The sequence below is a fragment of the Pygocentrus nattereri genome, chromosome 6, assembly GCF_015220715.1.
Source record: "Pygocentrus nattereri isolate fPygNat1 chromosome 6, fPygNat1.pri, whole genome shotgun sequence".
Taxonomy (NCBI): Eukaryota; Metazoa; Chordata; class Actinopteri; order Characiformes; family Serrasalmidae; genus Pygocentrus; species Pygocentrus nattereri.
The window spans coordinates 13,331,350-13,359,191 of NC_051216.1; the positions used below are offsets into that span (position 1 = coordinate 13,331,350).

General features: G+C 38.7%; 1 protein-coding gene across 3 annotated transcripts; it reads left to right on the plus strand.

The window, feature by feature from the left end:
• On the plus strand, window positions 1-27,246 carry LOC108423881 (nectin-1-like). 3 transcript variants are annotated; one of them, XM_037539560.1, is made up of 8 exons: window positions 1-158; window positions 1,379-1,720; window positions 17,914-18,252; window positions 23,506-23,811; window positions 24,851-24,953; window positions 25,504-25,646; window positions 26,044-26,176; window positions 26,431-27,246. In XM_037539560.1, the coding sequence occupies exons 2-8, from the start codon at window positions 1,714-1,716 to the stop codon at window positions 26,492-26,494; spliced, it is 1,095 nt and encodes a 364-aa protein (XP_037395457.1). In that variant the 5' UTR covers window positions 1-158; window positions 1,379-1,713; the 3' UTR covers window positions 26,495-27,246. The 3 variants fall into 3 exon arrangements, with proteins under 3 accessions (XP_037395457.1, XP_037395455.1, XP_037395456.1); XM_037539558.1 differs by lacking the exons at window positions 1-158; window positions 1,379-1,720 and adding an exon at window positions 4,204-4,656; XM_037539559.1 differs by lacking the exons at window positions 1-158; window positions 1,379-1,720 and having other exon boundaries at window positions 17,517-18,252.
• Window positions 27,247-27,842: the final 596 nt, after the last annotated feature.

Sequence of the window (27,842 nt, forward strand, 5' to 3'; positions counted from 1 at the left end):
TGGTCCTCATTATTTATTTTTTAATTAATAATCATTTTTATGCGTTTGGATGAAAGGAGGCTAAACTGGATTCATTCAGCTTCGTGCGATGATTAACTTACAGCAGCTTCTTCTTCCGAGTGTTATTTTGTTCATTCTACTCTGTGGCAGAACTGCAGGTAAGTCTGGGATTAATATCGTTTCTATCCGTCTAATTCTGCATTACTCTACCAGTACTGTACTGCTGGCCAGGGTCAGGGCCTGTTTACAAAGACCTCTACAAAGACTGGACCGTCTCATTTGATTCATAAGGCTGGCAGTCTCTTTAAATAGCTTCCAAAATAAACGCTTTTCTGTGACAGGACAGAAAATGATGTGATTAAGCTGCAGCTTAAAAGCTGTAATGTTTGAAGTAATCACACTTCTTCACCTTAGGTACTACTACTGCTTTTTGTCTGTATACACAACCACTGAAATTCCAGCTGAAATATTAAGTGATTGTGTCTTTGTGAAGCTCTAATCTGATCTGTTTCCACACTGATGTTACATATGTCAATTTATTAAAAAAACAATCTTATATTTTTTAGTATGTAAGATATATTTTATTACTTAGTACAAAATACAATTTATTATATTTTTTTAATTCCATAAAAACATAGTTTGTCTCACTAAGTGACCTGATGGCGAGGGAAAACATTTAAGCCTTCAGAGGAGCAAAGACTGGACGCTGGCAAGTTCTGCTTTCGTTCAGACTTGATCATTTGTAGTTATTTCTTCACTGAACTGGTCAGCCAACTTTAATGAGGGCAGAATAAGGTTCAATTACAGGGAAAATAGAATATAGACAAGTTAAAAGAGTGATAATCTGATAATCTTCTCAGGAGTGAACATGTTTGAAAGTGATATGTTTAGTTTTGTTATTGTACTGGTTTTCTGCCCAGGGGATTGTGGGAGCAGAAGTGGACTGTTCAGTAAAACATCTGCCTTGTAAATGTATTCTAAAGATAATATGAATGTTACTTTTCATGTGTTGTAATAAAATAGACTACTAAATACATTTAAGACAGTGTATTCAGTATTCAGCCATCACTAACTTATCACAGTATTTTACCCAGCCCTGGGCGTAGCTGTGGCCAGTAACAGCTGGTTGATAAAACAATACAAACTGTATGAAAACTGTGTACCTTTATAGTCTCAAATCAACCAGGGTGATGTGCAGCGTTTACATCAGTAATTGTTATATGTGATATTCAAGATCTTGTACTTCCCCTCCTTGATTCAGCTGACATTGTCTTTGTGTAATGAAGATAAATCATAATTTGATGTAGACTATCGAAAACACACAGGATAAAATCTATGGAAAATAATACACTTATATGTGTGTGGGTTTTTTTTTCAGCTGTGAGGGTCATTGGTCGGAGTGCAGCTGCTACAGAAGGAAGCGATGCCACCTTGTTCTGCCAGCTGATTGAGACAAATGAGAGACTAACACAGATTATGTTCTAAAGAAGGACTCGAGAAACGCTCACAAATAAGAACTTTTATGTCATTACACCAGACGGCAAAACAGAAGATATAAATGGATTAGGACACAGAGCTGAATTTATTGGGAACATTCAAGAAGACATCGGCTCAATTCCTCTGAAGAACGTTACAGTATTAGATCAAGGAATTTATACTTGCATCTTCAACATATTCCCAAGTGGAACATATCAGAAACAGATTAATCTTATCATGCTAGGTAAGATTTATAATTACATTATTAACAAGCTAAATGAACAAGACATTGTTTTTCAATTATGTTCAAATATATGTTGTATGTTATCAGCTTGCTGGTAGTTACACTGATGAAGGAAAAACTGTTTAGGAGCCAGAGGTTTTTGAAAAATACAGCTCCACAAAAACGCTCTATAAAACAGGTCAGAGAACATTCTTGGAATGTTAAAGGCTACAGAAGAAATGGCTATTTAAGAAAAATAATTCAGAAATGAATGTGCATTCATTTTATTTTTAGCTCACTGACTCCTATTATCCTGAAATGAAGTGAGCTTCTGGTGGAATTAGTACATCAGCGTACAAACATTTCTGCTTTCCATACATATTGTGAGTGAATATGTGCTGTGTGGAATCCACATATCTAGGTTTTCTCACCTGAAAGCCTGAGTTTCCCTGATGTCACTATCAAGCTAGTGAGTTTGGCTGTTGAAAAGAATCTTTCACAATTTTCTAACAACATTTTAGTGCTTTTCCTGCTTTAACACAGCTCAACTAACTCAATAATTGGCTGTTAATTAACTGGTTAGTTGGATCAGGTGTGTTGGCAGCAAGAAAAACACATAAAAGTGCAGGGCAGTGGGCTTCTAGCACCAGGGTTGAGAAACAATGCAATAGGAAATGCACTATTACAATTAACCTGAAAATATGTACCAAACATGATAAAATAGTTAAAGTAATATCAACACCAGAGTCCAGGCTGCTCCCTTTTTTGCATGGCAGGTGGATGAAACAACTGATATAGCTTGCCATGCTCAACTCTCTGTCATTGTTCGCTATGTGGATAGGACGGGTAAAATTCAGGAGTGCTTTGTTGGAATTTTTGATGTTTCTGGGGGAAGAGATGCTCAGTCTGTTTTTGAAGTCTTGAATGAGAACATGCAGGGCTACAATTTCAGGGAAAAACTTGTGGCGCAAACCTATGATGGGGCTGCTGTCATGGCTTCAGCTCTCAATGGTTTGCAGGCCAAAGTTAAAGCAAGAGCCCCCAGTGCAATGTTTGTGCATTGCTATGCACACAGACTGAATCTGGTTCTGTCTCAGGGGGCTAAATGCTTATCTCAGTGCAGAATATTTTTTGCATCACTCTCTGGGTTTGCCACATTTTTCTCAAAATGCACAAAGAGGATGTCTTTTCTTGAGTCTGCAGGCTGCTCAAGGTTGCCCAGAAATGCTCCTACTTGATGGAATTTCACATCACGGATAGTGAGCACTGTGGCAAACAGTTATGATGCCCTGCTGCAAACTTTTGAGATGATCATTGCAGATAAGTCCATGGATGATGACACATTAGACTGTGCCAAAGGCCTTCTGATGAAACTGGAGGATTTTGAGTTTGTGTTCATGTTGTACACATATGAACAAATCTTCTCTGAGACTGAGAAGAGGTCAGAGGGGGCTTTCCAAGCTGTTTATGCCAAAGCAGCAGATCTCACATCAGACCCACAAACTAAGCCCATGAGAAAACGCCGTCTGTCACAACTACAGGATCCCAAGGAGCGCTACAGAAATCTGTACATGGCCATCCTAGACAGTCTCACAGAGCAGCTACCTCGGCGTATTGCAAATTTGGAAAGTCTGCGCTTCTTAGAATTGGTCAATCCAGGGAAATTTGAAGAAATGAGACAAGTGTTTCCAGAGGAGGCATTTCAGAGCGTCCTGAAAAGTTTTGGCCAGTTATTGGATTCAGGGAGACTGAGGTCTTCAACTTCAAGTACTATATTCAAACCAGGACTTGCAGGGCAAAAGGGGAAAGCTATGTGATTTCTTGCTGTTTCTGAAAGACATGGAGTTGGACAGTGCAATGCCTCAGGTGTACAAACTATTGTCATTAGTGGCAACGATTGGAGCTACATCTGCAGGTGTAGAGAGGAGCTTCTCCTGTTTAAAGCGGCTCAAGTCTTACACCCGCAACACCATGGGCCAGGCCCGTTTAAGCAGCCTAGCTCTGCTGGCCATTGAGAGGACACTAGTCAAGTCCCTGGAAAAGACGCCTTGTTAGTACGACAGGGTCACAGATCATTTTCTTGAAAACGAACGGAGGGTAGAATTTACGTATGAATAAACCGACACACTTAATGATGTAGGCCGAAATTGAGCTTCCCCTCCTTGAAAGAGCAGCATCCACCACTGGTCTTCTGGTACAGTGAAAGGCGATATTTTTAATGTTACATTGCTCATTTTTACAGTTCATTATGGATCTGATCTTGGCCCGTGTTACTCACTGCAATGCTTTAATAATTAAAATATGATGGTTTTAATTTCTAATGGGAGTTGGTTTAATGGTTACTGTTAGAGACTGCTAGTTTGCTGGAGGACACCTTCAGATCCCTTTCAGAAACCATTCCATCCAGTTGGTATCAGTCCCAGAATTCCTGTTTAAATATTAGAATTCTTTACCCTGTGATGTCACCCATCCAGAAAATACAAAATACCATTACTGTCTATTGGACACCATCAGGATCCAGCAGGAACTTTTAAAGGGCTCTACGTGACAGTTGTTCTACGTGGATTTGTATCATAGTTCATGAACAAGACCTTCAGATCCCTCACAGAAATGAATGTGGAGGTCGTGAATGTCTGCAGGCTCTGTGCTGTTCACGGGCGTCACCGCCACCGCAGCGCCATCTGTCCGTTCCCAAACAAACAGACAGTTCCGTATCTTGGCTCCAGCGCTCTTTGCTGACGACAAATAGTTTTCTGGAGCTACAAGCAGTGCTGTGTTGTTCCTGTCTCAGTCGTGGTCTCGTGGTCCTCATTATTTATTTTTTAATTAATCATCATTTTTATGCGTTTGGATAAAAGGAGGCTAAACTGGATTCATTCAGCTTCGTGCGATGATGAACTTACAGCACCTTCTTCTTCCGAGTGTTATTTTGTTCCTTCTCTGTGGCAGAACTGCAGGTAAATCTGGGATTAATATCGTTTCTATCCGTCTAATTCTGCATTACTCTACCAGTACTGTACTGCTGGCCAGGGTCAGGGCCTGTTTACAAAGACCTCTACAAAGACTGGACCGTCTCATTTGATTCATAAGGCTGGCAGTCTCTTTAAATAGCTTCCAAAATAAACGCTTTTCTGTGACAGGACAGAAAATGATGTGATTAAGCTGCAGCTTAAAAGCTGTAATGTTTGAAGTAGAAGCTCCTCAGTAACAAAGCACGGAGTATAATAACAGTAATAATGCATGATATATAAATAATAAATTATTATATGTATAATGTATATATCTATACTTTATTCTGAGGAAGTAGTTACTAAAATCCATATGGTAAAAATGAACTGGTGCGAAATGGTTGGGATGTTTTTCACAAAATGTTGGGTGGGCTGATCAGAAGTTCTTTGTTTGCTTTTAGTTTTTTAATTAAAGTCATACAGTATATTGAAGAAGGAAATGATATCACGTAAACAATGTGGAAAAAGCACACACTAAGCACATTAATTCAACATTATAGATGCAAAACAAAGAGGTTTCTCAAATTAAAGAAAATTACTACCCACAAAAAAGGGGGAGAAGAGAGAAAAGAGCTGAAAGAAGCTTCGAACTACAGTACTGTGAAAAAGTATCTGGCCCCTCCCAATTCCTTCTATTTCTGCATGTTTGTCACGACTGAATGTTTCAGACAATGAAACTAACTTTAATATTATTAATATACTGTTATTGAAGGAAAATGCTGTTCAGTCGTACTTGGTTTTAGTACTTATCTGCTAAATCAACTAGTAAACCAGATTTAATTGACTGTTGGGTTCAGCTTCAGTAACTGCACCCAGACATGATTACTGGTAGAGCTGTTGAATCTAAACATCTTAATCCTTCTGTGGTATTGGGGTCTATGGGACCCATTTTCAATGTTTACCTAAAGAAAAAAGTCCAAAAATGACTCCCCAAGACTTTTGGCATAATATTCTGTGGACTAATGACTCAAAGGTTCAACTTTTTGGAAGACAAGGGTCCCGTTAGGGTTGGGCAGTTAATATAACTTACTGTATAGGTGCACTTTGTAATTCTACAGTTACAGACTGTAGTCCATCTGTTTCTCTGATACTTTGTTAGCCCCCTTTTACCCTGTTCTTCAGGGGGTCAGGACCCCCATGGACCCTCACAGAGCAGGAACTATTTGGGTGGTGGATCATTCTCAGCACTGCAGTAACAATGTAAGCAATGTGAAGCACCAACAAAGAGCAGCCTTCATCCTGTTTTAAAGAGTAACTACACCCTAAGAGATTTTTCCAGCTGAAATGTACTAATAAAATATACCAGTCTTGCTAAAACGTGAACACATCTTTACAAACTAAAATATCGTTTTTATCGTGGTCAGTTCCACCTCTGCAGCGCCCTCCTGGATCAACTCTGCTACCGGTGCAGATGACGTGTCTTTGTTCCAAAGTACCTCTATACATCACAGTATGCAAATCAGTCAATAACATTACCGCCCCTGGTAACACCCTACGGGCCACACTCATAAATATGAAAGCATAGGAGACATCGGTGCCATTATCTTTTTCCATTCATCTCCTCGCATTTAGCTTGATATTTAGCATTCTAGTTATTATTGTTAGTTACTGTATTTGTAGGCATTGTTGTTTGTCACCTTTTACACTTAACTAAATTTAGTTCAAATATTTAGTGTTTCTGGAATTAACTTTTTCAGGTTGAGAGCATTCGATCGATTGTGTGCTTACCACAGATGTAAAAGCCAATGGATTGCATGCATTTTGCGTTAATCCAGCACTGGCCAGCCAGTGGTAACGCATGATAAGTATGCATCTCAGTACCAAGACCATCAGTACGTTTGCAACACACACTTTGATAAGCTTCGCCAGCTTTATGGAGCCGATACTAGATTAAATGCCTGAACGACATCACCTGATTCCTGATGCTGTCCCTTCACCTAAAGAGCACCTAACATTTATGGCTAAAGTAAGTTCGCATCATCTCTTATCATAGAACGTTTTGTTAAAGTTGTAAGTTAATGTTGTCAAATGTCTGTGTTTAAAACCAAAGGAAGCAGTCTAAGGATGATTTAATGCCATGTGTGGATGACGCCATTTGATAGTATTTTTCCACTGATAAAGAGGTGATGCACCTTTTCACCACATTTTTCAGTGTCAGTGATGGGCATTTCAAGACCTAGCTGTAGCCTACAATTGCACCACACCATGCAGGCCCGACATCAACAGGCCCTTCAGTGCAGGATGCAGTCATTGGACTGAAAAACGTTTATGAACTTCACAGCACCCGCAATTATCCAAGAGTTTTGCAAGCCGTTGTGCACCACTGAGGTTCCAGCTACAGTCCTGGAGCCCTCACTGCTCTGCAAAGGTTTGTGTTATATGTTTAGTTAGCCAACTAGTTTAGTTAGTTGGCTATTGTAGCTGACGCAAAAAAACACTGCAGAAAATTGAGCCAGCTTGAAATCTTTGTCACTATTTATGAGATAAAATAAGGAAATAAACTATTAAATGGCATCATCCACATATAATGGTTCTTTACTTCAAAATTTGCCTGTCTCTCTGATGACGGTAAATTAAGCTTATCAATGCTGCAAAGTCATGGATTCAGCTGTAACTCCTATTATTCAAGTGAGACAAGTATTAGGATTTTTTTCGATTTTGATTGGCGAGTCAACTTAGTGGTTACGTGATGTTTACTCGTGCTTGTCCCAATTTTAATTAATTATAAGAAAAAAATAGAAAATAATAGTACAGTAACATTTTTTTAGGCAAAATCTGTAGAGAAATGGCATGTCAGACTGATTCAACCGGCCTGTTTGATATCTTTGCCCAGGCATATGTTAAATGATTGAGAAAGGGATTTGGAGCTGACTTGTAGCACACTAGTATTGTGTATTGTGTAAAAATGAAAGTTGTTGTTATTATTATTATTATTATTAGTAGTAGTAGTAGTAGTAGTAGAGTAATAGCAGTAGTAGTAGAGTAGTAGTAGTAGTAGTAGTAGTAGTAGTAGAGTAGTAGCAGTAGTAGCAGTAGTAGTAGTAGTAGTAGTAGTAGCAGCAGTAGTAGTAGAGTAGTAGCAGTAGTAGTAGTAGTAGTAGTAGAGTAGTAGCAGTAGTAGTAGTAGAGTAGTAGCAGTAGTAGTAGTAGTAGTAGTAGAGTAGTAGCAGTAGTAGCAGTAGTAGTAGTAGTAGTAGAGTAGTAGCAGTAGTAGTAGTAGTAGTAGTAGAGTAGTAGCAGTAGTAGCAGTAGTAGTAGTAGTAGTAGTAGTAGCAGTAGTAGTAGAGTAGTAGCAGTAGTAGTAGTAGTAGCAGTAGTAGTAGTAGTAGAGCAGTAGTAGTAGTAGTAGTAGAGTAGTAGTAGGAGTAGTAGTAGAGTAGTAGCAGTAGTAGTAGAGTAGTAGTAGCAGTAGTAGTAGTAGTAGGAGTAGTAGTAGTAGTAGTAGTAGTATTTCTGTTATTAAATGTGTAGCTACTCAGCCAAGAGTACATAAGAACGTGTCATGTGAGGACAGTTCTCTTGAAGCTGCTTGAAGCAGGCCTGACCTTGACCCTGATGACTTTGTATACATTGTATACAAGTATAATCTATTTAGTAGATGCTGCTGATAAAATTGTTAAAGCAGTGTAATAAAGAACATGATTACCTTTCAGTGATTAGAATATCACACTGAATTGTCTTCCGTTTAGTTTCAATTGGCAGTTGATAAACTAATTTGTTTTAATCATCAAATGATTGTCATTCTTTATAACGCAGGGTGTAATGAACCTGCTCTGTGACCATGTGGCGAAAGGACATCGTCACTACCAGGAGCTCTTGAGACAGCAAGCACAAACAAAGTACAAAATAGATTTAATAGATATTTATTATATCTAATTCTCCTTTCTTGCCACACAGCAGCAGTAAGCTGTTCTTTCTTTCATGTGATAAAACATATGTTCTAATTTTTTCATCACCTGATTGTCTTGCCTCAAATTGTATAGTAAGTGCCTCCTCCTGTTTTCCAGCCAGAACCTCCACCTGTCCTTATGCAAGCCTGTGCCAGCAAGAGCCTCCACCTGTCCTTATGTGTGATTTAACTAGTTTAGTTTGAATGTCAGTGGAGCCAGATTTTTTCCAAGCAATTTTAGGCTGTTTGTTTTGGGCCATTCTTCATGAAATTCATACACATTGTAACAGACAATATGCATTTTCAAATTATGTTAAAAACTGAAAAACAACAAAAAAGAGATACAAGGTTTTGTCCCGATAACAGCGATATTTTATATATATATATATATATATATATATATATATACATACAACCCCAATTCCAATGAAGTTGGGACGTTGTGTAAAACATAAATAAAAACAGAATACGATGATTTGCAAATCCTTTTCAACCTATATTCAACTGAATACACTACAAAGACAAGATATTTAATGTTCAAACGGATAAACTTTATTGTTTTTTACAAATATTGAGTCATTTTGAATTTGATGCCTGTAACACATTTCAAAGAAGTTGGGAAAGGGACAACAAAAGACTGGGAAAGTTGAGGAATGCTCAAAAAACACCTGTTTGCAACATTCCACAGGTAAAAAGGTTAATTGAAAACAGGTGAGTGTCATGATTGGGTATAAAGGGAGCATCCCTGAAAGGCTCAGTCGTTCACAAGCAAGGACGGGGCGAGGTTCACCACTTAGTGAACAACTGCGTGAGCAAATAGTCCAACAGTTTAACAACAACGTTTCTCAAATGTGCAATTGCAAGGGATTTCATCATCTACAGTCCACAAGATCATCAAAAGATTCAGAGAACCTGGAGAAATCTCTGCAAGTAAGCAGCAAGGCAGAAAACCAACATTGAATGCCTGTGACCTTCGATCCCTCAGGCGGCACTGCATTAAAAACCGACATCATTCTGTAACGGATATTATCACATGGGCTCAGGAACACTTCAGAAAACCACTGTCAGTGAACTCAGTTCGTCACTCCGTCTACAAGTGCAAGTTAAAACTCTGCCATGCAAAGCAAAAGCCATAAATCAACAACACCCAGAAACGCTGCCGGCTTCTCTGGGCCCGAGCTCATCTGAGATGGACTGACGCAAAGTGGAAAAGTGTCCTGTGGTCTGACGAGTCCACACTTCAAATTGTTTTTGGAAATCATGGATGTCGTGTCCTCCGGGCCAAAGAGGAAAAGGACTGTCCGGATTGTTATCAGTGCAAAGTTCAAAAGCCAGCATCTCTGATGGTGTGGGGGTGTGTTAGTGCCCATGGCATGGATAACCTGCACATCTGTGAAGGCACCATTAATGCTGAAAGGTACATACAGGTTTTGGAGCAACATATACTGCCATCCAAGCAACGTCTTTTTCAGGGACGTCCTGCTTATTTCAGCAAGACAATGCCAAGCCACATTCTGCACGTGTTACAACAGCGTGGCTTCGTAGTGAAAGAGTGCGGGTACTAGACTGGCCTGCCTGCAGTCCAGACCTGTCTCCCATTGAAAATGTGTGGCGCATTATGAAGCGTAAAATACGACAACAGAGACTCCGGACTGCTGAGCAACTGAAGTTGTACATCAAGCAAGAATGGGAAAGAATTCCACCTACAAAGCTTCAACAATTAGTGTCCTCAGTTCCCAAACGCTTATTGAGTGTTGTTAAAAGGAAAGGTGATGTAACACAGTGGTAAACACGCCCCTGTCCCAACTTCTTTGGAATGTGTTGCAGGCATCAAATTAAAAATGAGTGAATATTTGCAAAAAACAATAAAGTTTATTAGTTTAAACATTAAATATCTTGTCTTTGTAGTGTATTCAATTGAACATAGGTTGAAAAGGATTTGCAAATCATCGTATTCTGTTTTTATTTATGTTTTACACAACGTCCCAACTTCATTGGAATTAGGGTTGTATGTGCCCTGCGATGGACTGGCGACCTGTCCAGGGTGTATCCCACTGGGGTAGCCTCCGGCACCCCCCGCGACCCTGAGGGAGAAGTGGCTTAGAAAAATGTGTGTGTGTGTGTGTGTGTGTGTGTATATATGTACATACATATAGTCGAAATACATTGTTTTTAAGTAAATCGCTGCATAAGTGAGTAATACTCTTCAACAACTAAAAGGTGAATGTCATGCAAGCTTCAACAGTCTTTCTTTTACCTTTGCTTTAGTGCCATTAAGTCTATCTACCAATCCATTTGTTTGGGGGTGATAGGGTGCACAGAGTCTCCTCCTAATGCCAAGTATTTTGCACACTTGTGTGTTAATCTATTGAGAAAGTAAAAAAAAGAATAAAAAAAATTATAATCTTGTAAAGACAAGTCATATACTTATACATAGTAGTTATTACCATTTTACAAAGTATTACAGAATATATATATATATATATATATATATATATACAAAGTATATTGGACATTAAATATGTATAAATAACAGGTGGGAATGAAAACACAGCATTGACAAATTCTTTTCCTTGGTCAGTCAGAATACGCTTTGGCATTTCAAACTGGTACACAAATTTTAAAATGCTCTGTAAATCTGCTCTGCAGATTAGATTTCTGTGCATATGCCTGGGCCCACCTAGTACAATAGTCAATTATGACACATATGTACTGGTTGTTCTGGTCTGTCTTCACAAGCTTGCCTATAAGATCCATTCTGATTAATTCAAATGGAACTTTTATCTGTCAAAATAGACAAGAACAGATAGAAATAATATTTTACAGAGGAAAGAAACTAATTAAAATCTGTCAGCCGGTAATGATACAACCCTATTTCCAAAAAAGTTGGGATGCTGTGTAACGTGTAAATTAAATGCAATGCAATTATGTACAATACATGCAAACTCTATATTTAATTGAAAATGGTGTAAAACAACATCAAATATTCAAACTGAGAAACTGTATTTATGTCATTTTTAAATATATGCCCATTTTAAATTTGATGCCAGCAACATGATCCAAAAAAGTTGGGACAGGAGCATGTTTACCGCTGTATTGCATCTTTTACATTCATGGCCTTTGGCAGACAATCTTATCCAGAGCAACTTACAATTCAGTTTTACATAGGTAGGTAAAATTAGTGTTAGGATTCTTGCCCAAGGACTCTTATTGGTATAGTTTAGGGTCCTCGTCCAAGCAGAAGATTGAACCTCAATATACAGTGTATACGCAGAATGTTACACACTGCACTACACCAACCATCACCTCTTCTTTTAACAACATTATATAAGCGTTTGGGAACTGAGGACACAAATTGCTGTACTTTTTGAAAGTGAAATGTTCTCCTTTTCTTGCTTGAAATAGGATTTCAGCTGCTCAGCATTTTAGGTCTCCTTGATTGTATTTTTCATTGCATAATGCTGCAAATGAATGTTGCATGCTCTTTTTATAACCAAACATGTAACTGATCTGTTGCCAAATATGCACCAGTTTTTAGCATTTCACAACTTTACCAGCCTTTTGTTTCCCAATTTCTCTGAAACATGTTTCAAACCATGTTTCTAGAATTCTCCAAGGTAGTTTGGTAAAATTCAAATGAAAGTAAAAAAAAAAATTATTTAGTTTACTCAGAAAAAAATATCTAATCTACTGTTACAGGGAAAATGTACTCTAGAACAGCAATGAGAGTATCTGATGTAATATCTGATGTAATATCTGACTTTTCACCTCTGCACTGAACTTATATATTTATGTATAAGTTTACCATTTTGCTTTTACTGTTATATTACTGTTATTGATTGTTCATAAAATGACTTGTGAATTATGTCTCCATCTGCTTAGTCCTGGAATATTTTTACTGCAGTCATCGCTTGCATTGTAATGACTGTTTTCTTCAAAAAATGATGAACAGATTACGTTATCATTCATTTTCCTATGAGAAGAGTATACAGAGTCTGATGCAGAGCTTACTGAGACTGGAGAAAGCTCAACAGAGAGAAAAAAAAACTCCTAGGCACCCACTGGCCTGTGAATATTCAATTCTTCCCTACCCCCAACACATCCACTGATCCAGCTCAAAAAGTTCTTGATAATAAGGTGATGGGCTGGATCAGATTTGCTGCAGGGAGACAATAATGCCTGTTCAGGACAGTGGTTCACCAGCACTGGATTTGAGAATGGGTCATTTAAATCAATGGGCTTCATTTGCCAAACATTCTTAAGATTAAATTTCTACTGAAGACCTACTTATGCAGTTTTCACAAAGATTCTGATATTTACCAATGTTTTTCTTATTTGGAATTTGTTCTTATGTAAGAGCCCAATCTAAGCATACTGAACAATTCTGAGAACAATTCTGTGGTTTAAGAACATGTGATGAACCTGATGTAGACCATTTCTTAGGACACTTCTCAAAAACAACATAGAAAGATACAGTATTGATGAATGAGGTCCACTGTCCAGATATGTTATAATTTTTATTTGAAGATGAACACCCTACTTCCAGATACGATGCAAAAATTCAGCAGGTGCCATATAACTTGAGATAATGAGCAAAAGAGAAATTATAGTAAGTAATAGTTCTATAAAAAGGCAAGGAATGTCTATATGTTAAAATGTTTCCATGGCCACTGTTTTACCACTGTTAACAGTGTAAATGCATAATAGTGTCTTTAATGCATTCCTTTCAAAAGGCTATCGTACGAGGAGTTCAAAATGCCAGTGTTTACCTTGATTGGCTTGTATTCCATGCCGACCTTTATGTCTCTTTTATTCTTCTGGCACACTGTACACTGTGACACCTATGGCACAACAGAAACAGATTTACTTTAAATTACTTATATTATCTTAAAATTTGTTGCCTGAACCAGAGTAAAAATTTTAAATAAATGTAAAAAAGAAACATACCCATTTTTCGATATCTTAAGACATGCCAGGCCAATAAAACCATTGTGGAATCTTTGGTTTTGATTTGCCCACAGTGTGTGCCAATGTCGCTGCTGTGAAACTCCACAGAGCGTCGGCCTCTGCTGCACTACACACAACTTTGACCTGTGGCTCTTTGTTACTGCCCTCATGTCTTATGTAGAACAGATCATCATCTCGAGAAAAAATGGCAATGGAAATGAGGTTAAAAGTTCTAGAACCAAAAGCAGGCACCTATAGGCTGAAAGCGCCAACTTTAGGCTACACATAAAATTAACGACGCTAATAACAGCTTTGTCAGCAGTTAGCACTTACATCAATGCTAATAGCTTCATGCTTACCATTAACTGGACGCTCTCCCTCGTAGTGTGTAACGTTGATGCTTATCGAAGGGTTCAGGGTATTTACCTTTGGTAATAAATTCCTTGATTTGTTTTACCATGTCGGGATCCATAATGACCTCACTATTTAACTATCGAAAAGCTCAAAGTTTAAAGCTGCTAACTGCGAACAAATAACATTGTGATATAGTCACGTAATCGAAAGCATACAGGAGATAAGATTTGTGTATGAAATTCGCAGTTTATTAACAATGTACAAAATGTACAACATAATAAATGTTAAAACACAGACGCATGCAAATACCCACACAATTTGTTTAGAAAAAAATGATCAATGGTGCCGTCTCGGCATGAACATAGTACAGAGCTTATCAAGCAAGCACTAAGAATTCTGCCTAAGTGCCGAGCTACTTAATTCTCAGCTTAGAAGAGCATAATTCTTCGGTTGTGGTGAGAAGTAGAAAAATGTTACACATAGTCATCAATGTTGAGGGCACGTGCCCTCCTTGACTCAACGCTAAGAGTCATCAGTCATTGTTGTCCTAAGATGGATTTTAATCAGTTTTAAAGCTGAGAAGCTTCGCTCACAGGAAGCAGTGCTGACTGGAGTGACCACAGCAGTCTTACAAAGCCTGAAAATCTCATGGAAAACCTCTTTGTAAGGTTCAGGAAACACAATAAGCAAATGTGGTGCTGGACACAGCTGGGTAGAGGTCAGTTGCATCTCTTGGCTCTGGATCATCTTCACCCTGGTCCAAGGCAGAGGTCTCTGTGTGTCCTCTCAATGAAGCTACACTGTAAAAGAATATTTAAAAACTAAATTAATATTCAGCCATCATTTTAAAAACACATGCTATCAGTAACCAACATTGTGAAATAGAAATTCTGAAGATTCAATAAAATTAATTAGTGAACCAGGGATGTGACTACCTCTGTAATGACTCTGACCTGGTGATGGCGAGCTGGGTTGTATTTGATAGTGACTCTCCTGACTAGTCCCAGGGTGGAAGCTGTCAGGACTGCTGATGCCAGGGTTGATTTCTGTCTTTGCCTGATCTGTGCCTGACTTGCTGCTCTTTACAAAGAAGTCATATATCTCCCCCTGCCTCTTCATTCTCAACTCACCCTGTGCAGAAAATAAGTCTGTCTTGTTACTTCTGGCATCACTTACAATCCAAATATGCGAAGTGGGAGAGCTGCGTTCAGCGTTCCCATGATCAGTGAGTGACAGAAGTGTCTGTTTTTAAAATAATTCATTGTACCCGAGTGCAGATCTTTCAGTAACTCACTCTACTCATCACTGACACTGTGGCACACAGACTAAAGTCGGGGGAAAGATCCCGCTGTAGATGGAACAGGGAGGTACCCCAAAACTACAAAAATATATGTTCTATCTGAACATAAGTGACTTTAAACAATGACTCTGACTCGAACGAAACCATAAAACGTACCTCGATCCATCAACAAGTAACTTTAGGCTGCTGTTCTTCTCCTCGCCAATCTAGACTGCCCTTTTCTTCTTTGGCCCAGAGAACACTACATCCATTATTTCCATAAACATCTTAAAGGTTGGACTTATGAAATCACAATGCGCATCAGTTCATTTTAGTTTGTTTTATTTGCATTTTACCTACTGTTCCAACTTTTTTGTAGTTGAAATTACACACACAGTATTAAACAGCATTCAATCATTTGTGCTCTGGGCTGAAATTAAGCGTTAGTAAAGTCTGCTTGAACTTATATCCAGCCTCCCTGCTCATTCCACACATGGCAGCGATTTTGTACAGAGAATCATTTTTCGATTAATTTGAACTCTGGGTTGCACTATAACCCTTTATTAGAACATTGCATCTCCATGTTACAATAAGTTCTGTGACTTTCACGTTCAGGTGATTCACCCACATCTTTTAATAACAGGTGGAAAAAATTAAGCACATAGCCTTGCTAGAAATGCCGTGTGCGCTGCTCAAGACGGCTTTTACAGATCTTAGAGTGAAGTCACTGCAGACCAGCCCACGGAGGACGGAGATACACGGAGCCACCCGGCTGTACTTTCAGTCGTGTCTCATGTTTTGTGTTCATTTGTTCTCTGTGGTGTAAAATAAAGACCAGGCGGGCTCTGTGTATCAGTATTAGGGGCGGGCCGTCCAGCAGACGTCATGGGCTCGGTTCATCAATAACGTTAGTGGACATGAACTTTAATGATGATGAAATGAGTTATCTGTTCCATTTCTCCAGTTTCTGCTCTTTTTCTCCGTTCCTCTTAAAAGTTTCCTGACCTCAGTTGTTCTACGTGGATTTGTATCATAGTTCATGAACAAGACCTTAAAATCCCTCACAGAAATGAACGTGGAGGTCGTGAATGTCTGCAGGCTCTGTGCTGTTCACGGGCGACACCGCTACCGCAGCGCCATCTAGCGGCGGTTCTACAAAAAAAAACATGCTGTTATCATGCCTTTCAACCCTCCCCAAAGCTGAAGTCAGCTGTTACAAACATTTGAAAAGCATTTGAGCAAAATCATAGTTTATAAATGCTTAAACATTTTTAATGTAAAAGTATGCAGTTATTTCCTGAATGCTATATCATAAAACATTTTAACGCCGCTGTTATATTTTTAATAGCATTTAATGTATGCATATATAAAAAAACAATATCTAATATATTTCGATATATAAAATATATTGCATTACTTAGTACAAAATACACACACACACATTTTCTAAGCCGATTCTCCCTCAGGGGCGCGAGAGTACAAAATACAATTTTTTTTTAATTTCATAAAAAAAAAATAGTTTGTCTCACTAAGTGACCTGATGGCGAGGGACAACATTTAAGCCTTCAGAGAAGCAAAGACTGGAAGCTGGCAAGTTCTGAAGTTGAATATAGACAAGTTATGAAGTGTTTATTTATGAAAAAAAGCATTGCTAGTAGCTGCAGTAAGATCGGGCCTACTGGTACGATGCAGCATCAGGCCTCCCAGCGCAGTTTATTTCATACTGCGGTGTTTAATCTCAGTGCTACTGAGCACTGCTAAAGCCTGAGTAGACTGATAAATCACTGTAACAATCATTTTGGTAGTTACATAGTTACTAAGCTCTGCTAAAAGAATGATCAAACTAGTAATCTTCTCAGTAGTGAACATGTTTGAATGTGATGTTTAGTTTTGTTTGTTTAGTTTTGTACTGGTTGTGGATTGTGGGAGCAGAAGTGGACTGTTAAGTAAAAAAAATCTGCCTTGTAAATCCATCCATTTTCTAAGCCGCTTCTCCGTCAGGGTCGCGGGGGGTGCTGGAGCCTATCCCAGCAGTCTTCGGGCGGAAGGCAGGATACACCCTGGATGGGCCGCCAGTCCATCGCAGGGCAGACACACAGACACAGACAGACACTCACAACCAGGGGCAATTTAGCATGTCCAATCGACCTGACTGCATGTCTTTGGGCTGTGGGAGGAAGCCGGAGGAAACCCACGCAGACACAGGGAGAACATGCAAACTCCACACAGAGAGGACCCCGGTCACCCAGCCGGGGAATCGAACCCAGGCCCTCCTTGCTGTGAGGCGACAGCGCTACGCACCACGCCACCGTGCCACCCGCCTTGTAAATCTGTTACAAATATAATATGAATATGTTACTTTTTAATGTGTTGTAATAAAATAGACTATTAAATACATTTAAGACAGTGTATTCAGTATTCAGCCATCACTAACTTATCAAAGTATTTTACCCAGCCCTGGGCGTAGCTGTGGCCAGTAATAGCTGGTTGATAAAACACTACAAACTGTATGAAAACTGTGTACCTTTATAGTCTCAAATCAACCAGGGTGATGTGCAGCGTTTACATCAGTAATTGTTATATGTTATATTTAAGATCTGGTACCTCCATCCTTGATTCAGCTGACATTGTCTTTGTGTAATGAAGATTAATCATAATTTGATGTAGACTATTGAAAACACGCAGGATAATATCTATGGAAAATAATACACTCATATGTGTATGGCTTTTTTTTCAGCTGTAAGGGTCATTGGTCGGAGTGAAACTGCTACAGAAGGAAGCGATGCCATCTTGTTCTGCCAGCTGGTTGAGACCAATGAGAAACTAACACGGATTACATGGCAAAGGACTCGAGAAACGCTCACAAATAAGAACTTTTATGTCATTACAACAGACAGCAAAACAGAACATATAAATGGATTAGGACACAGAGCTGAATTTATTGGGAACATTCAAGAAACGACTGGCACAATTCTTCTAAAGAATGTTACATTAAGAGATAATGGGGTTTACACCTGCATCTTCAACATATTGCCAAGTGGACCATTTAAGACAAAGATTTATCTCAATGTGCTAGGTAAGATTCATTATTTATCTTCTTCTTCTTCTTCTTCTTCCGGCTCCTCCCTTTAGGGGTCGCCACAGCGGATCATCTGCCTCCATCTTGCCCTCTCTACTTTTACACCAACCATCTCCATGTCCACCTTCACTACATCCATAAACCTTCTCTGAGGTCTACCTCTTCTCCTTCTGCCCGGCATCTCCATCTCCAACATTCTTTGACCAATATAACCACTATTCCTCCTCAACACATGTCCAAACCATCTCAACCTGGCCTCTCTGGCTTTATCTCCAAACTGCTCCACCTTCACTGTCCCTCTGATCTGCTCATTTCTAATCTTGTCCATCCTTGTCACTCACAACGAAAATCTCAGCATCTTCATCTCCGCCACCTCCAGCTCAGCCTCCTGTCTTTTAGACAGAGCCACAGTCTCCAAACCATACATCATAGCAGGACGCACTACTATCTTGTAAACCTTCCCTTTCACTTTTGCTGTTATCCTTCTGTCACACATCAGCCCTGACACCCGTCTCCACCCACTCCATCATGCCTGCACCCTGTTCTTCACCTCTTTTCTACACTGTCCATTGCTCTGGATGGTTGACCCAAGATATTTGAAGTCATCCACCATTATGACCTCTACTCCTTGCATCTTCACCTTTCCACCTGCCTCCCTCTCATTCACACACATGTATTCCGTCTTGTCTCTACTGACCTTCATTCCTCTCCTCTCCAGTGCAAACCTCCACCTCTCCAGATTCTCTTCCACCTGCTCTCTACTCTCACCACAGATTACAATGTCATCTGCAAACATCATGGTCCATGGAGCCTCCTGCCTGACCTCATCTGTCAACCTTTCCATCACCATTGCAAACAAAAAGGGGCTCAAAGCTGATCCCCGATGTAACCCCACCTTCACCATGAAACCATTTGTCACTCCAACTGCACACCTCACCACTGTCTCACTATCCTCATACATGTCCTGCACCACCCTAACATACTTTTCAGCTACACCTGACTTCCTCATACAGTACCACAGTTCCTCTCTTGGCACCCTATCATATGCCTTCTCTAGATCCACAAAGACACAATGCAGCTCCTTCTAACATTCTCTGTACTTCTATACTAACACTCTCAACGCAAAAATTGCATCTGTGGTACTCTTTCTGGGCATGAAACCAAACTGCTGCTCACTGATCTGGACCTCTCGCCTTAGCCTTGCTTCAACAACTCTTTCCCATACCTTCATGGTGTGGCTCATCAACTTTATACCTCTGTAGTTACTGCAGCTCTGCACATCACCCTTGTTCTTAAAAATGGGGACCAGTACACTGCTTCTCCACTCTTGTATGTCACCCTGTGTTCTTCCCTCTTCTGAAAATACGTGTTCACCACAGCCATTTCCATTCTCTTTGCAAAATCTACAACCATCTGACCTTCCGCATTTCTGTCTTTCACACCATACATACCCAGCACCTCTTCATCCCCTCTGTTCCCTTCACCAACATGTCCATTGAAGTCTGCACCAATCACTAATCTCTCCTCTCTAGGGACACCATCTACCACTTCATCCATCTTACTCCAAAATTCTTCTTTCTCCTCTAACTGACAACCAACCTGTGGTGCATATGAACTGACCACATTCAAGATTACACCATCAACCTCCAACTTCAGGCTCATGATCCTGTCTGACACTTTCTTTACATCCAGAACACTTTTCACAAGCTGTTCCTTTAGGATTATCCCTACACCATTTCTCTTCCTCTCTACACCATGATAGAACAGTTTGAATCCACCTCCAATGTTCCTGGCCTTTCTTCCTTTCCATCTGGTCTCCTGGACACACAGAATATCTACCTTCCTTCTCTCCATCATGTCTGCAAGCTCTCTGCCTTTACCAGTCATTGTCCCTATGTTCAGAGTCCCTACTCTAACCTTCAAACTCCTGCCTTTCCTTCTCTCTCGCTGCCTTCTAACCCGCTTTCCTCCTCTCCTCTTTGATGGTCTTCGACCTACAGTAGTCCAATTTCCACCGGCACCCTGCTGGTCAACAGCACCAGAGGCGGTCGTTGTTAACCCGGGCCTCGACCGATCCGGTATGGCAATCATATTTGTGATCCACATGATAGTTTTGGCATAAGTTTTACGCCGGATGCCCTTCCTGACACAACCCTCACCATTTATCCGGGCTTGGGACCGGCACCAGAAGTACACAAAGTACACCCCTAATGGCTGGTTTAAAAATGAGGAACGCTTCACGATTTTGCGTGTCATCCTTGCGCAGATTCATTATTTATAATTATTTAAAAAGCTGAAGGAACAGTACATTGTTTTTTAATTTTCGATTGTAGTGTTATTGGCTTGCTGATGGTCACACTGATGACAAAAAAGTGTTCAGTATCCAGAGGCTTTAAAAAAAAATAGAGCTCCACAAGAATACACTAAAACAGGTCAGAGAATATTTCTTGAATGTTAGAGGCTACATAAGAAAATATCACTTATATATTAAATTCATAAAATGAATGTGCATTAATTTTATTTTTAGCTGACTCTCCTTTTATCCTGAAATGAAGTGAGCTTCTGTATATAACTGACTATGACTATTAGTACATCAGCTTACCTACATTTTTTCTTTCCACACATATTGTAGAGGGAATATGTGGTGTGTGGAATCCACATATCTAGATTGTTTTATCTGAAAGCCTGTTACCTTGATTTCACTCTCTATGTAGTGGGTTTGGTAGTTAAAGAGCATCTTCCACTTTTCTAAAAACGTGACCAGTTCTTCTTTTAAAGATCATATCTGTTTCACTATTACACACAGCCTAAGAATATTTGTTTGAACTTGATGAGAAAAAAAAGAAAAAAACATCATCAGTTTAATAGGTTAATCTAGCAGATAATAGAAAAGCCAGGGTTCTACTGAAGTGATGTGAAATGTACAGGGATGCCCTCTTACCTGTTTAAAATCCCCAGGATTGTACAAATCTAGTCATGGAACCTCTGGTTTTCCAGCATGTGTTCTAATTGTCTACAAAACAACTTGTAGGCTGAGTTTTTATGATTTTTTTTTTTCTAACCAAGTGATGATGTGAAGATTATAATCTGTATTTTTATATATAGAGTATCTTTGAGTTATCCTTATTTTTTCTTCTGAATTTCATTCATATAGTTCTCCTCAACTCTGGGCTTAGACCTCAGGGGTGTATTTTAAGATCTCAGGGCTCCCACATGAGTTTGAAAGTAAATAGTAGTAAATAGGAAATAGTAGTTTTTAAGCTGTGCATTGGGCATTTTGAAATTGGCTGTATAGTCGTTCTCAACACAGGAGAGCAAGGCTAAAGCCCAGTGCAGGGAAGCACCTGTTGGGCTTCTAATTCTACATTCCACGAGTCTCCTTGCGTCACTCTCGTGTTATGCATGTCAGATAATTTGACCCAGTCTGTCATTGCAGCTCAGTGTGTTCGTTATAGAAACTCATATCGTGCTAACAATAAAACATGACTTATCATGCAGCTCTAAGGTCATCTTAATTAGTAGAGAGAGTGTTTAGTGTGATGCTCGCTCTGCTCTCCCTCTTAAGAGTAATCTTTGTGCCAAGATGATTTTGGGGAAACCCAGCCCAGAATGGCAGACAGGATGGCAGAAATAAGCCTATTTTTGCTTGATTTCCTGCTATATGGTGCATTACTGAAAGTAGTAATTTATTTTGCCAGAAAGTTTTCTCACGTTAAGTTTTCTGTATAGTAATAAAACAGGCAGTTAAAATGCTTAAATAATATCATGTTAATGAAGCGTATGTACATTGTTGATGTTCTTTAAATGATATTCTCACTACAATTTCAGAGATTTTCATTAGTTGTATGAGTCATCAGCGCAGAGTATTAGAGAAACATTTGCATTGGCAATGAAGCACAGTTAGCCAAGTTATGAGATTGACAAATGTGCATGAAAATTAAAAATTGTAATTAAGTGCTTATGAACTGAAATTTTGAGGTACAAACAGTTATTTAATTTGCTAAACCTGAGAACAGTGTTGATTTTGATAAATTAAAAGGTGATGAAAATGCATGTAAAATAAAAACTGAAGGGATATTTTATCAAATGATTTGTTAAAAATAATTTATCCATTGAGTACTTCTTTTTGATTCAACAATTTGTGTTCTGGGCCGAAGAAGAAGTGAGGATAAGGAAAAAATTGGAAGAATGTGGACACTTTTCTTTTCTTCAGAGAATCACAAAACATTTTTCAATTAATTTTAATTATGGAGGGTATTGTAGTCGATTTGTATTGTAGTCATATATGGATGATGTGATGGATGATAATTTCAGTTGTTATTTTTCTAATGTTTACATCTAGATATTAAACAACTTAGAGCATGGCATCTTTGGTGGCTGACCATACTATTTAGCTGAGCAAAATTATAGAAGCAGACAATTTTTCAAAGTAAATTAAAGTGAATAACACTTAATATTAGATTGCATATGCCTTGCTTGACATAACTGCATCAAGCCAGCAACTCACTGACATCACTATGCTGTAGCATTATTTTATCACTTTTACCACATTTTCTTACAGTTGTTGGTTGTTTTGGGGTTTCTCTCTTCAGTCTTCTCTTCAGGAGATGAACTGCATGATTAATTGGAGTCGGTGATTGATCTGGCCTGTCTAGTCTTTTTTGAACAGTGGATTGTGTTCCTTTCACCCCTGCCCTGTGGAGGTTATTGGTGATGTCACTGACTGTTGATTTGGCTCTCACAATGTTTGTGCCTTCATCTGCTGTTGTTTTCCTTGGCCCAACTGTTTGATGTCTGGTTGTTAGTTCACCAATAGTTTCATTCTCTTTCAGGATATTCCAAATTGTTGTACTGGTGAAATCCAAATTCTTGTGCAATTGATTTTTCCCTCTTTTCCATTCAGAGCTATTAATTATCAGAACAATCAATCTAACAGGGCACACCTGGACAACAAGAAACACCTTTCAGTCACATGTTCCAGTATTTTTGCTGATTTGAAAATTGAGTGGGTTCAAACAAAATGTGCCATGTTCTAAATTGTTTAACACATTTAGATGTAAATATTATAAAATAAAAGCTAAAATTCTGTTTTATCATCTCATATTCATCTTTTGATCTCAAACCCCAAATCAGTGTATAGCAAAAGCAAAGAAAATGACCTTGCTGTTCCAATACTTTCAGAGAGACTGTATGTCATTTGCTTACTGTTTTTGCTCTACCATGCACCGACTTGTTTGTTTTCACTAATAGTTCCTCCTGTTGCCGGTGTGACCACTGATGTGATTCCTGTTGCTGGTGGGTCTGAAGTGATCTTAGCCACCTGCACTGCTGTTAAGGCACGGCCTGCTGCAGATGTGTCCTGGAGGCTGGGTGCTCTGAGCACCTCTGTAAAAGTACAGACCAACATTTCTGCAGACCCTGATGGAACCTACACTGTCAAAAGCTTCCTGATTGGTGTTGCATCCAAAGACCTAAACCAGCAGAAGGTTCAGTGTTTAGTGAACCACATCAGCCTGAATGAGGAGCTGATACTAGACTACGCTCTAATTATCCACTGTAAGTCACTGTCAGCAACCTGATTGTCAGACAGTCTAGTGACACAAACCTAACCATCTACTCATATCCACCCAACCTAGCCTAACAGTTGTCATTGTTCATATTTTTTTTCCCAGAGACACTGATACAGATCGTGTTGTAGACCATCAGTAGAATTTACAACACCAAATAGTTCAATTTTTTTCCTTTAGTCAGTATTTCAGAAGCTAAGAGGAATAAACGTATACAGAGGCAAGCCAAACTAAGATGATTCTTAAATATGTGTACCAAGAAACTCATTAAAGGCATTCAGTTAAATAAAACTTTATTTGCTCACGTGAACTCAAGACTTAAGACCACAGAAGGCACAGAAACACAGCATTGTATGTTTCACTCCCTCCAGGAAACACACAATGCTTTGGTTCTTCAGTTACTGATGGATTTATTGTCTCCTTTGTTCTTGCGCTTCACTCTCCTTTAATCCACCGTTGAACTGTTCCAATATATAGTGAACAGAACAACCACACATTCATATTCAAGCATACAACAAAAAACGAATGTAAAATGTGTATGTCTCACGTTTCTTGCAACACGAATCACCAAACAGGCGACAATTTTAATTTTAAATTTTAAAAACACCAAACAATTTTAACAGCCTTTTAGCTCTCTTAAGCTTCAGCAGGGTGTCTGAACTTCTCCCGCCTTGCACGTCTCAATAAAACAACAACAAAAAAAGACGCACTAACGAAAAGGTCCGCGTGCAACACGGTTCAACAATTAGTTCCTTCTCATATAATGCAACTCAAATAAGTACAATCAAGACAGAAATAAATATTTTAACACAAAGTATCAAATCAAATGACATAAAAAAATATTTATGGTGGTTAAAGTATGTCTTGTAAACTGGCTATACAGCTTAGCATTCTGTTTTATTGTTAGCTCCCAATTATGTTTCATTTAGAAGTAACCTTTTAATGCATCATGTTTTCAGACCTTTCTTTTCGCTTGCTATTGTTTGGATAGTTACTGTTTCCCTTTATTTCTGCTCTTCTTCTCTCAGATCCTCCTCAGGTTGTGTATATTAAGTCAGTCAATGTTCTAACGCCTGAAGAATTTCAGTGTGTAGTTGATGCCAACCCACGACCAACATTCACTTGGAGCAGGTAATCGATCCTATTTAACACCCTGATGTTGGGGCAACTGCAGCACTCACAGTGGACATCTGTTATAGACCAAATAATAGATGAAAGGCAAAATAACACCTGCTGTAGCTCAGCCTCCAGAAACAGTGTTCTGATTTCTCCTTCATGACTAGAAGAGTCATTTTCATGTTTTACAGACTATTGCTATTATGGGTCTTATGGTTTTATTTCTTCTCAATACGACTATTTTAAACATTATATTCAGAGCAAGGGTGATATTTGCTCGCCACTATTTTACCACTGCTAACGTACACAATGCTTTCTGTAGATATGTAATCAGCTGATGTATAATCATCTGCAAAAGAGTGAAATTCAGAGCATCTTTTTGATAATTTTTACTGATTTGTTTTAAGGGGTGTTGGAGCCATTTTGATTTGTTGATTTTGACAATTGATTTGTTTGTTTATTTTGAGTTTTTTGTTAATTTCATATATTATGCTTTGTTTGAATAAACATCAACTAACTTTTGTGCATAGGAATGTTAACATATTATTACTTCTTGTACTAACAGGGAAAACAAGGCTCTTTCCAGGCATGTTGATGCTGACAGCCTGATAATCCCACAGACTTCTGATAGCAATGGCTTGTATCTCTGTAATGTCTCAAACCAGTATGGAAATGGCACAGGTACCCTTTACATGCAAGTTTCCAGAGGTGAGTCTCATTTGTACTGATGTAAAAACAGACTGTATATGATTTATCAGTCTTTGCTATAGAGAACTGGGAGATGTTTTTACAGGTCAGGTACTTTGCAAAGTACTCTACATGACAGCTGTTCTGTCCTGTAGTTCACTGTCATAACTTTTTTAAAAAGTCTGTATCTGTATTTGAGCCTGGAGAAACTTAACCATTGCTAAAAACATGAGGATGCAGGCTGTAATAACTTTATATCCATGAGTGATTATAAGCCACAAATAATAACTTGAGCTGAAAGTACTGTCATCTGTTTATAAAGTGTTAAAAGAAATAAAAGCCTCTTCTTTCTGTCTTTTTTCTTCTCCTCGACCCCACCCCCCACCCCCCCTCCCCCTTTCATCCTCTCTCCATGTAGAATCCACCACTGTCTGTTGGGTTTTGTTCAGCTTTCTCCTCCTTGGCTTTATTGCTACTTGTTTATTGGAATGGAAATTTAACGTATTTGAGAGATTAAGAACATTCCTTTCAGAATTGAGAAACAGAACTAGGTGAGTTTGTTCATTTTTCAATATAAAGCACAAAGTATAGAGTGTAAAATCTTTTAATCTTTAATTATGTTATTTTGGTCTGGAATAATTATGGCGTTTATTTCTCACTCATGCTAATCTAAAGTGAGCATCGAAATTCTTTTGTTAATAAAAACACCCCACAAATTGATTCTTAATTCAAGACCCAGCAAATAATAATAAACAATAATAAATAATAAATAAATGTGTCACTAATTTGAACACATCCATCTTAGGCATGATCCTGTGTCTACGGGTAGTTCCATGTCACACTCAAGAAGTAGAAGTCAAGACCACTAAGACAGCAATGAAAGCCAATAAGACTGAGAGCCTGTCCAGCTTTAATAACCTGGAGCTGGAACAGGAACTACAGCAGAAGAGGAGAGAAAGAAGAACTGGTGACAACATTGAGCCCTCATTCACCAGGCTTGGGCTCACCAACACCAGGACTTCTGTTCATCCATTATTATTCCTTTTTTCTTCCTCTCCAGGGGGACCATACCTTGTCGTGGTGGAGAGGCTTTTACACTACCGGTCAAAAGTTTGGGCACACATTTCTCAATTTTTCAAAATATTTCCACAAAGAAATAATACAAATGGAATTTTGCAGATACCAAAAAATGGTGAAACCAGACCATCTACTAGTTTAGGTTAATTCAGCTTTTGTTGGTGTACACACTCTTGATCATCAGCTCAAGCAGCTTCATGTGCATTTAATCACAAGTTATTTAGATCAAAATGTGAATAATTAAGTTCGAATAATTTCTAAGTTAATGATTATTACAAAGACGAAGAGATCGGGGAACAGACATAATGAGAAACACACCAAACAAATCCAAAACATTGAACAACAGAAAACACAAACCAGGACAACGAGGGACAGGTGGGGAACAGGTGGTGAAACAAGAGGGCAGGACTGAAAACCAAAACAGAAGTACATGGACAGGACTGGGAAGTAAACAACACAAGCTCATGGGCAGGACTGGAAGGGGCCAATCGTGACAATGTTCAATGAAACATGCTTTAAATGATTTGCACTTTTGTTTTTATTATTTTATTATTTATTATTATTATTATAGTATTTATTTATTATACATTTTGCACAGTGTCCCAACATTTTTGGAAATGGGGTTGTATTTTGGTTTGTAAGGAAACCCTGTAAACAGCAGCTAGAAAATAAAACCTTTAGACAGTAAGTCTAGTGCAAGTCACTTCCTGCACTAGTCAGAAGTCTAATGGCTGTGTTCTCTGTCTTAACAATAGCCGTGGATAATTCAGATTGTTTGTAGCACTCTGCAGTGAGTTCAGTGAACACTAAAAACAAACAAACAAAAAATATGGTGCTTTTGACATTTGAATTCATGTAAAATGTTGCTTTTGTTCATCTAATGTATTTATTTTGCTTGGCACCATTTCTTTAGTATTTATTTGAGTTAAATAAAACCATTTCATTACTAAATGAAGTAATGTAGGCTGAACTGATAATTATTCTTTACAGTGTGGGTACAGCAGTAAAGACAGACTGTTATTACTTGGCTAATTATTACAGGGCTCACACAACAATCTCTTCATCAGGCATAGATAAGTAAGTTGAAGTTTAGCCCTTTGCATTTTCTCTTTTAAAACACTGGTACAGCTACCAATGTAA

What these genes read in the sequence shown, in the direction of transcription:
- LOC108423881 (XM_037539558.1), top strand. Translation starts at nt 4,590, where the DNA reads ATGATGAACTTACAGCACCTTCTTCTTCCGAGTGTTATTTTGTTCCTT. An exon ending in GATTTATCTCAATGTGCTAG is followed by an intron (nt 18,253 to 23,505) that starts GTAAGATTCATT and finishes TTTCACTAATAG; the next exon opens with TTCCTCCTGTTGCCGGTGTG. An exon ending in TTACATGCAAGTTTCCAGAG is followed by an intron (nt 25,647 to 26,043) that starts GTGAGTCTCATT and finishes CTCTCCATGTAG; the next exon opens with AATCCACCACTGTCTGTTGG.